General features: G+C 42.2%; 1 protein-coding gene across 1 annotated transcript in view; it reads right to left on the bottom strand.

Annotated features, from left to right (window-relative positions):
• Positions 1-1,445: 1,445 nt before the first annotated feature.
• CDS2 (CDP-diacylglycerol synthase 2) overlaps positions 1,446-10,959 on the bottom strand; it is a 56,917-nt gene continuing 47,403 nt past the window's right edge. The window contains exons 8-13 of the mRNA XM_070381246.1: positions 7,983-8,070; positions 7,418-7,486; positions 6,383-6,535; positions 4,758-4,877; positions 4,211-4,314; positions 1,446-3,968 (exon numbers count right to left, since the gene is read on the bottom strand). Coding sequence (XP_070237347.1) covers positions 3,836-3,968; positions 4,211-4,314; positions 4,758-4,877; positions 6,383-6,535; positions 7,418-7,486; positions 7,983-8,070 — 667 coding nt within the window. The 3' untranslated portion in view covers positions 1,446-3,835. The remainder of the gene's footprint in view (positions 3,969-4,210; positions 4,315-4,757; positions 4,878-6,382; positions 6,536-7,417; positions 7,487-7,982; positions 8,071-10,959) is intronic.

Below are 10,959 nucleotides of genomic sequence, written 5' to 3'. Positions count from 1 at the left end.
AGCTGCTGTGATGGACTTGTCCTGGGCCTGCCCTCCCACTCTTCTGGATGCATGCCTGAGAGCCCAGGTGAGTAAGGTCACTGCTGGTCAACCTGAAACGGTTAAGGGACAGTGCTGGGAGGAACAGAAAGATGGAACCACCTTCAAACAGAAATAGGCAGTCAGCAGCTGCGACTGCACTCCTTGCTGAGAATGGGCCCATCTTCTGCAGGGAATGTGGGTAAGCAGGGTCCAGGACCAAGAGGAGGTAGGCCTGGATGAGCCTTAAATTAGGCTCATTATCCCCACTTGGTCCAAGCTCAGCACCCTGCATAGGTTGTGCCACAAGGCCCCCATCCAACAAGGGGAAACAAGTCAGGAGGTGGGGTGGGTAATCTCTTTAATAAGCAAAAGCAGGGTAACCGCATGGAGCGTGATCAAGGGAAAAGGAAGTTTGTTTTGACGAAGACAAGGGCAGAATAGTGCCCAAGAGTCAAACTCTCTCTTCAGAGCTGATGGTTTTTTCCAGACACTCTTTCAGAGCCCCTGCTGCAGAGAAGCATAGTAGGTTGGCCCATGGTTTGTGGTCTTGTGATGTGTACACAAGTCACCTAGACATCCTCCTCGTAGCCTTTTCTTCCCACCTTGACTGTGAAGAATAGGAACCCTGGGCCTAAGGGAAACTATCCCCTCCACACTCCCCCCTTTCCTCAACACAGTCACAATGCACAAGAAAGGTGGGCACAACTTGAGTAACTCCCAAAACAAAAGGCAATGGTGCCTAAGATACCACTGACCCAAGAAGAAGTTTCAGGTGTGCCACATCTATTAGAATACTGCAAATCTACTTCCTTGGAAACCAACCTTGGGCAGGCTTCTTATGGAGCAAGGCCACTGCTTTCCAGTTTTCTAAGCAAGGACGTTCTTTGCCCTGAGTCAGTCACACACCCCTGACCCCCGGCAATGTCAGGGATGCTCCTGAGCCTGGTAGGGTCTCACTGACAGTCTGAGGATCTGAACTTAAGGATCCATTCGAATCAGTCTCCAGCTAACTCAGCTACTAGTTCACTCAAATCAAAGGGTCTGTTTAGTCTCTATTCAACTGTATTTTTGGAATTTCCTTATACAATATAAGTTACAGGATAAAAAGCTCAGTGGGGAAAAAATAAAATACCATAAATTGTTTCAAAGTTTACCTGTGTAAGGTTAAAAATTACATTTTGCCCCTTCTGAAAGAGACATTAGATTTCAAACCTACTAATTTCAAGTTCTCCCCAAGCCTTCAGCTTCCTCATCAGCAAAGTGCGCATGCCTTTCACCTGAGATAACTCAGAAAGCTATTGTGAGAATGCATTGAATTCAAATTGGAAAACAAAACAAAAATCTCTAAATAAGGGCTGCACAAAATCAAGTGGGAAACATAAAACCATACAGGGAAGAAACTAAATTCATGACAAGAGAGGGCATACAATTTGTCACATTTTATTTCTCACACACACAAAAAAATGGATCTAGAGCAAGTTATGCCACTCATTAAGATGTGCACAGCTGTGTGTTACAACAGTCTCTGGAAACTTGTCTGTTCAGTAGAAAGATTTTCAATAAATGGGAGAAAGAAAACCAACGTGCTATATAGACACAAGGTGGTGTCTGTCTCCTGGCTACTTCCTACGAAATTCCCCTATTTCACCAGGAAGTACGTGGGAAATCAGAAGAAAACAAAATCCTAGCTGACCCTCGGGCTCTCTGGATAGCAGCTCTGTTGAGCTTCCAGCTGCCATTTCCTGGAACCCTCATCAGCAGCCATGTCCACAGGTATGTGCCAGGCTCCCTGATCCCAAAGGTGGCCCTATTCAAAGGTGGCTCTCTGCTGCTAGGTCCCAGCTGAGATTTCCTGTCCCCAAGGACCCACCTATCTGCCCACAGTGGGGCACCATGAGACAGATGAAGTGCCATTCTATCTTTGGTTTGGGAAACCAAGTTCATTCTTCATTCAGAAAACTAGATTCATTACTCTACTCCACTCTAAGATTTATTGCAGAGGACAAGCATTTTAAGGAAAAGTATTTAGAAAAGGCCTGCAAGCGCTTAATTTTTGCGTGCCCAGGACATGACTCAATACCTGCAAGCAGTCTCTGATACGTACACCTGCTCAGCCAGAATCATGGAATATGGGAACTAGACGACAGCTCAGAAAATGAGAACCCACAGAGTGATGTGTCGTGCCCAGTGTCACATGGCCAGCACTGAAAACACATGCAGGGGGCCTTAGACTTAAAAAAGAAAAGCCATTTACTGAAACGGAAATAAAAGTTCAGAAGAAAGAAGCTGCTGCATGTAGAAGGTCACACAGTGACTGTGAACAGAGACATCAAGAGGGGTCCGGCCTGTGCTGGACACCTCAGTGATTTGGGCTGGCTCCGAGCGTCCACAGATACAGTAAGGTTGCGATAAACACAAAGAAAAGCAGCGCCAGCCCAAGGTGCTGAAACAAGCTGTTACACCTCCGTTTGGCAATGAGAACCACCATGGCACAGAATAATGAAACACATTTGGGCGCCAATCTCTCTCTCCTCTACCCCTTTGCTTATTATCCTGACAAAGAATGTATATTCCAAAAGTCAACCTCACTCTTCTAATTAAAAGGAAAAAAATAAATAAATCACAATTTAAAAAGAAAAAGGTCCCACTGTAAAATACAAACTACATTTAAACTGGTCACATTATACAAGTGAGCATTTAATCTTCAGAAGCTTCAAAGCTCTGGGTTGGGTTATGCAGAGTTGTAAGCAGGACTTTGTGGTTTCAGTGAAGAAGTCATGGTACAATTGAAATCACTGTAAGAAATAAGTGATTTTTAAAGCACACACACAGATATACACTTGCCTTAAGAGTAATATATATATATATTAATATATACAACACAGCAGCTACATGGGTGGTCAGCCAGGTCAAGGGCATGGGTGTGTGAACAAGAAGCCCTCTGCTCCCTGCCTAATGAGGAAGCCTCCAGAAAGGATTCAGCAGCAACAAGTCTATAGCACAAACGTGAACAGCATCATCCCTGAAAAGACCCAGTCAGCCAACTGCCCTACAGGAGCCACTTGAGCCTAAACCCTGTGGGAAAAGACCTAGTTACAGCACCCTACTGCATACACTTGAAATAGAACAGTGTGGCTTTCTTCCAGACTATTATAATTTTTCATGCCTTTTGAAAAAAATTAAAACTGAAACCTTCTTCAGTCTGTGATGAAGTGAGGTGAATCCATATCAAAAAGCAGAGCTCACAGTCCACAGGATTTCATGAACAGAATGCTTATCTGATTAATAAGCCTTCATCCTTCTTCCCTCAGAAGACAACCCTCCTGTAGCTCCAAGGCAGGGATTATTGAGAAGCCCAGGAAAAGCACTCCAGTAGTAAAGACATCCAAGCTGTGTACCTCTTCCCTGCTGGGGGTCAGCTACAAAGACAGTCGGTGGTGGGGGGCCTAAACTAGACAAACATAGATGAATGAGTGTCCACTCTGATCAGGCCCAGAAATGGAAGCCCCAGCTTAGGAGCTAGAAGCACCAAGCAGGCACTCCAGAGCCGGGCAACACTGTCTTCCAGGATGTTAAAAGCTTTGGTTTTAAAAACAAAAATTGACTTCTTTCCAACTCAAAGCTATAGGTTACTGACAACCCAAATCATAAGCATATGGACTGCATACACAGATTCTTTTTTTAAATCCACAAATAGAAACACTGGTTTTAAAAAAAAAAAGTGAGTTGAAGCTTGTCTTTGTCCAGCTGGACTTGCCTGGGAGCCCTGCCCCTCACTCAGCCCTATTTCTGCTCTCCTGGCCCTGGGTGGCCCCTACTTGTCCTCTGTGGCAGCTGTCAGCATCCCCTTGTCGGTCAGGTGAGACTTGAGCGTGTTGAAGATATGGAGTTGCTGATCTGGCCTCAAGGTCAGGAACTGCTGAACCAGCTTACTTGGGTTTGGGCCCCTGCAAAAGGATGAAGGAACAACACTGAGCAAAGCAGGAGCCAAGCAACATCAAGGGCCTGATTATTTCAGTGGCGGTTCCCTTACTGGATTCTCTACTAATGAAGGGTAGGGGACCTCAGAGAATCCATAACTAATAGCAACTGAAAACTGCATTCATATTTGGGATTTTTTTCACTCAAACTGAGAAGCAGATGAAATTCTAAAATCCACTAACTTGGTTCGGATGGAAAGGTACTATACCTGATAAAACTAGCAATATACACGTTGACAAAGGTGGCCATCAGATACTGGCAGTCAAAGCGATCCATGATGCCTCCATGGCCAGGAATGGTATTGGCAAAGTCCTGTTAGAGGAAGGAAAGGATTGGTAAGCCTGGCTTCATCCAAGTCAAAGCCTTGTCTATGGTCACACCTCAGTGTCCACCTACTATAGCTACTGCATGCTATAGCTGAGGGCAACAGTAAGTGAAAAGTATTGATTCAGGTGCTGAAGCTATAGTATACAATCTTATTAAATTATAAAATATCTCTTTTGAAGAAAGATTAACATAAAAGATTATCATAAAACTGAAATCCAACCACGGAATTTTCTTAGAAACAATGTATCTTCCTTTATCCTACTTAAATTCCATGCATGGGTGAAGAGCACACGCTAACAGTCAAGGTTCACAGCCTGGTATTTTGAAGCGGGTGGTAGTTGATGAGGTGAGACAGGAGGAGGAAGGCAGAGACGGTGAAAAGGGGCCTGGCTGGGAGACAACGAGAGGAACAAAAAGGGTTTTCCTACTTTGATTTTAAAGGCTCGTTTGAATCCACTAGCAAAGAACCCTCCGAAGGGGCCGATGAGCGAGGCAAAAGTAGAGAGGGCAATGCTGTGAATCTGGAAGGGGTACATCCGGACTGTTTTCTAAAAAGAACAAATCAAATCAGTTCAGATGCCTGCAAGCCCAGGCTTATTACTTGTTACTATAAAAAAAAAAAAAAGACAAAAAAACCACCTCTTTATGAAACTATATCTCCCCCCTCCCCAAAATTAGAAAAAAGACTGGTTTAGGAGTTCTGTTTCTGCTAAATCTCTAATACACTGCTTAACAAAGGACATTAACATATTATGCATTCAGTCTACAGCAATATGTTTTGTTTGAAGTATATGAAGAAAATCCAGTCCTACAAGGATACATCATTGAAAAAAGGGATTATTTTAGCACTGTCTTTCCAGATAATTACAGGGATTCTTTTCTGATACTACACCAAAACTTGACAAGTGATAGGTTTCTAAAAGTTGGTGCAATGTGGAATTGAAATTCTATCAATAAGTTTTTTGTACTCTCACATTAAAATCCATTGGTCTGCATTGCACTTTGAATAGATCATTTTATCCATGCATGATTGTGTAACACCATGCACTGGCCATTTCAAAGACACTGGTTTATGAGTTACATAAACCTGCCATATGTAGATACATTTTGCCATACAATGTCAAAATATCATATGTTAAAATCACCACAGATCCCATCAGAAAAGTCTTTTAAGTATTAAGAAGTTATCAAACTTACGTGGCAGGTATATACTCTCCAAAATTCTAATTTTTACTTGAAAACCAAATTTTATCATTGGTAACAGTTACTGTCAGTTGTTTTCTGGAAGTGACAAATCTCACTTAATTTCTTTTTCAAGAAAAATGTCTGCCAAAAACCTATATGAAAACCTACAGTTTCTCATTTCTTTTCAATTAAAATTTATGTCCCCATAAAAAAGCTGCCAGTACTGCTCAGAATTCAAACAGGTGCACACAAACTCTTCCTTTGGGTAAGCACGGTCCTGCAGCATTCAACAGAAGTATTTTATGTATACTTCCCATTTTGGCATCAGAGTATTAGGAGATGTATAGTCAAGGATCAAGATTTAATAAAGTTAATAATTTTCCTATTTCATCAAAGACATTGTTAAGATAAGCTGGATAGGTCTTCTTGTGAGTGTGTGGCATAATGAATCCGATGACAGTCCAGTTTGGTGCCACTGCCTCCACTCATACAAGGTGTCAGCAGGCTTACCCACCACTGCTTTTGCACCACCATGGCAAATGATGACAAAATGAAAAAGCAAATGATGTCATTATGTTATGAAGAAAACAACTGTGATCTCACAGATACCCTCAAGGCATCTCAGGGTGCCCCAGGAACCAAAAGCACACTTTCAGAACTCTGGTCTTAATAATTTGAGGTAGGAGGAAACATCTCCTCCTGTCCCCACCCTGAACTGACTTAAGCAATTCTCTTCCATCCTGGGGTTTACAGCTTTGGGGAGGGGAGAAGCTAGGTTTTTTGAGGGAAGGCAATGGTGGAGAGGGGGCTCTCTCTCTGTAGTCACTAACCAGCTGAGGATCATTCGCCCCATGTGAGTGGTACATACCCAGCCAATGATTGATTGGATCACCCCAGGAATGTTGTATTCCTGCAGCCGAAACAGGCCCGAGGGCTCACAGTCCACAGTGAAGCTGTTGGTATCATTGTTGTACTCCACAGGGCAGACAAAACATCTGTACCCAGACATCACATAGGACAGCTGAGGATGAGAACAGACAGACAAAGGAGACAAGTTCCAGCCATCTTGCCTGGGCAGTAGCCACCTGCTTAGGCCATGCTCCTCACAGTACCTAGCACCCTAATTGCAAGCTATGCACTAACTCAGAGGTTCATGTTTCACCGTATGTGTTATTTTACCTGAATTCTGGAAAAAACTGAAAAGGAGACTTACGGGCTACTGAGGCCTCATATGTACTTGCTCAAACAACCAGGTCCTGAATAAATCCAGGAAAGACCTAAAGGAATCTGAGCAATAACTATAAGAAGTTTTGTCCTATTTGGAGAACCTATGGTTCATTTTTCTCAGGATCTCTTCATTCGAAATTACAAGTGGTGAGGGGAACAGTATAGTGAGAGGGCGACAACCAAGAGGAAAGAAGCAGAAGACCACTAAATAGGCGAGTGAGTCTTGAAGGACAGCTAGACAACTCTGAAAAGGGGAGAGACTGACTTGAAGGTCAGAAGCAGGGAATGGTGCTCTAGAAAGGGGTGGTAAATCACTCACCTCCAGGCAAGGCACACACAGGAGAAAATCTGGGTTAGAATGGCATGTCCCACCTCACCTCTTACTCTCAGACAAAGTAACAAAAGCCTGACCATGAACGCCATCTCCTGAGTGTCACCAGGCCTCGTCAGCATGAGAGGAGTACAAGTTGTGCCTGGCCTCCGCTCCTCTACTGCCAAGACCCTGCTTGAAGCCTGGCAGACAAAGGGCAGCTGATGCTGCCCTGCCATGTTCACGCCCTGCTACAGGGCAAGGCTACCATTCAGCAGGACAGAGTCCTTGGCCTTGGGAGATGGGCTCTGAAGGTGGGTGGGAGGCCTCTACCCAACCCTCACCCAGCTGGGAGCCACTACCTACCAGAAGGCCAAAGACCACAGTAGCAAAGAAGCCCCCAATGAAGCCTTCCCAGGTCTTCTTCGGGGACAGCTGTGGACAGAGAGCAAGTTCTTAACAAAATGCATTTTGATAATTCTGGCTTTGGGAATAATGATTGTTTAAAGTCTTTCTACTATTTAAAAAACCTCATTCAATTAACCACTTCACTTTCTAAAATACCCCATTCTTGGTTTCCTTGTACAGCCTGAGAGCCCTCAGTGTCCTTTCTGTTTCAATTGGTCAAATAATTTAATTATAAAACAGTAAACTAATTAAATGACAACATTCAAATTCAGATCAAAGTCCCAAAAGTATACCTACACAGTCTATAAAATACTTTCTCTATCAGCTCTTTATTTTTTTCTGCATGAGTAATTGTTAAGTCTTCCTTTGGCTTTTCTCTTGAATCTAATTTATTACTAGCCTTTCTCCAGGATGACATGAAGATGTACATGCCATGCAGATCTCTTCTATCTCCCAAGCTGATCTACTTGAAAGCACTACCCTCGCCTCACGGTAATGGTCCATGTTAGGGTGATCCGTTTACCTTGATGAGTGGGGTCCGACCAAAGAAGAAGCCAAACATATAGGCCATGATGTCATTACAGATCACACAAGAAATGGGGACAATGAACCTAGGAAATTAAACCAGAGTAAGAATCAACTCTACCAAGATGATACCGCCAAAGTCCACAAAACAATGCTATTCATAAATTTCAGTACCAAAATAACCACATACTACTTATTACCCATTAAGGAATAAGTTTAAAATAAAAAAAAAACACCACCAAGTACCTGGCACACAGCAGCATTTGAATGTTTACTGAATGACTACTGAATAAATGGAGGTGGTATTCTATATAAAATGTCATGTTCTTTTTTCATTACAAAGTAATATAAAATTTTTAAGTATACAGAAAAGAAAAAATTAAAAATTGTCCTTCTTTCCCCTATTCCTATCTCCATTCTCCAAAATAACTACTTTTAATCATCTCTGACTCTTCTTCTTCTAGTAGTTACCTCCATTATTCTGTTACATTTATTATCTATTTCATAATTGACTTTTTTTTTTTTTTTTACTGTTTATTACTAGCTCTAATGAGTCCAACTTTCCCCCAGGACTACACAGACAGCAAGACCAAGATTTGATACGTAAGTGCATATGGCCAGATTTCCCCTCTGCCTCCTTCTGCTAGTGGTCTGATCATCCCTACCACAAAAAAAAGGGGGGACAGTTTCCACACTTGTACCATCTCTCTTCTCCTCACTCTCTATTCTCTGACAATCACTTTTTAAAATTTTTAAAATTTCCTCTATAATTGAACATAATATACATAAATCCTAGCCCCTCAACTCGGAGAAGGCAATGGCACCCCACTCCAGTACTCTTGCCTGGAAAATCCCATGGTCAGAGGAGCCTGGTAGGCTGCAGTCCATGGGGTCACTAAGAGTCAGACACTACTGAGCAACTTCACTTTCACTTTTCACTTTCATGCATTGGAGAAGGAAATGGCAACCCACTCCAGTGTTCTTGCCTGGAGAATCCCTGGGACGGGGGAAACTGGTGGGATGCCATCTATGGGATTGCACAGAGTCTGACACAACTGAAGTGACTTAACAGCAGCCCCTCAACTACAGGCTTTATTTTTCTGACTCCCTGTTTGTTAAGGGAGAGATTTAAAGCACCTATATCCACCCAACCACCTCTATTATTTACTCTGTTGAGGCTTCCAGCACATATTCTCTGCTCTACAACTGTAATCAAGTCTTAAAGGTTCCATCTAAAAACCAATAATTAGAGATTTTAATATGATTCACTCTAGAACAAAGTGGTATGTCTAGCCCTAAAGATGAGAACTTAGCATGAGCCTCTCTTTGGAATTACTTAACAACATTCTGAAAGAGAGGAAGAGTATGCCTTCCCATTGTTTCAAACATAATAATGCCCTCACAGTATGCCATTATCATTGTTTTAAACATGATAATGCCTTAAGCCTCTAAAGAACCTCTTGATGAGGGTGAAGGAAGAGAGTGAAAAAACCGGCTTAAAACTCAATATTAACATTTAGATGAGCTAGTCTTTACATGGTCTAAGCTCTTTATATATTTTTACCAATTTATTCCTCAGGCAGTAGGTATTACAGCATCTTCACTCTGAGAACAGGAAACAAAGGCACGGTCTGGGATCTTAACCACAGTACTTTAGTATCTCTGCTGCTGTTGTCCAGTGGCTAAGTCATGACCAACTCTTTGCGACTGCAACATGCTAGGCTTTCCTGTCCTTCACCATCTCCTGGAGTTTGCTCAAACTCATGTCCATTGAGTCAGTGATGCCATCCAACCATTTCATTCTCTGTCACCCCCTTCTCCTCCTGTCCTCAATCTATCCCAGCATCAGGGTCTTTTCTAATGAGTTGGCTCTTCGCATCAAGTGGCTTCAGCTTCAGCATCATCCTTCCAGTGAATACTCAGAGTTAATCTCCTTTAGGAAATCTGGTTTGATCTCCTTGTCGTCCAAGGGACTCTCAAGAGTCTTCTCCAGAACCACAGTTCAAAAGTTATCAATTCTTCAGTGCTCATCCTTCTTTATGGTCCAACTCTCACATCCATACATGACTACTGGAAAAACTATAGCTTTGACTACACAGACCGTTGTTGGTAAAGTGAAGTCTCTGCTTTTTAATATGCTGTCTAGGTTTGTCACAGCTTTTCTTCCAAGAAACAAATGTCTTTTAATTTCATGGCTGCAGTCACGGTCTACAGTGATTCTGGAGCCCAAAAAAATAAAGTCTGTCATTGTTTCCATTCTTTCTCCATCTATTTGCCATGAAGTGATGAGACTGGATGCCATGATCTTAGTTTTTTGAATACTGAGTTTTAAGCCAGCTTTTTCACCCTCCTCTTTCACCCTCATCAAGAGGCTTCACACACTAGGATATGTCTTCACATTTCCACTAAAAGCATAGCTTCTTCAGTCAACCTACTGAGTTCTAGCAACGGTGATAGATTTCTTGCTGAAATCATCGCATTTGCGGAATAAAATATACTAAGTATATTATTCTTTTGACACATTGCCAGATTCTATTTGCTATAGTTTACTTAGAATGGTATAGCTATAATCATGAACAAAAAAAAAAATCAGTTTATCATTCTTGTTTCTCCCTGTGTTTTTATCAGCTTTAATACTAGGGTTAGATAAGACTCGCCAAAACCAGAGAAAGCCTGTGTGCAGTCATAAGTAAATAAATAAATACTCAGCTGCTATCACTGGTCATTTTTTCCAGGTGTGGATTCTTAGGGACTTTTCAAAGCTCTTTTATAATTACTGATCTGTTCACGTTTTCTTCTTTGTGACTTTTACTCAGTGTCCTCTTGCCAGGAAATGATTTTTTTCTTCTAGATTTTCATATTCGTTGCCGTACAGTTGCACTGTCCTGGACTCTTTAAATATCCCTATACCTGTTGGTTTAGAACAGTGGTTCTTCAAGTGTAGGTCCTGACCAGCAGCATGAGCATCACCCGGG

Source organism: Bos mutus, chromosome 13 (assembly GCF_027580195.1).
Source record: "Bos mutus isolate GX-2022 chromosome 13, NWIPB_WYAK_1.1, whole genome shotgun sequence".
Classification (NCBI taxonomy): domain Eukaryota; kingdom Metazoa; phylum Chordata; class Mammalia; order Artiodactyla; family Bovidae; genus Bos; species Bos mutus.
This window is presented reverse-complemented; position numbering and strand designations above follow the sequence as displayed.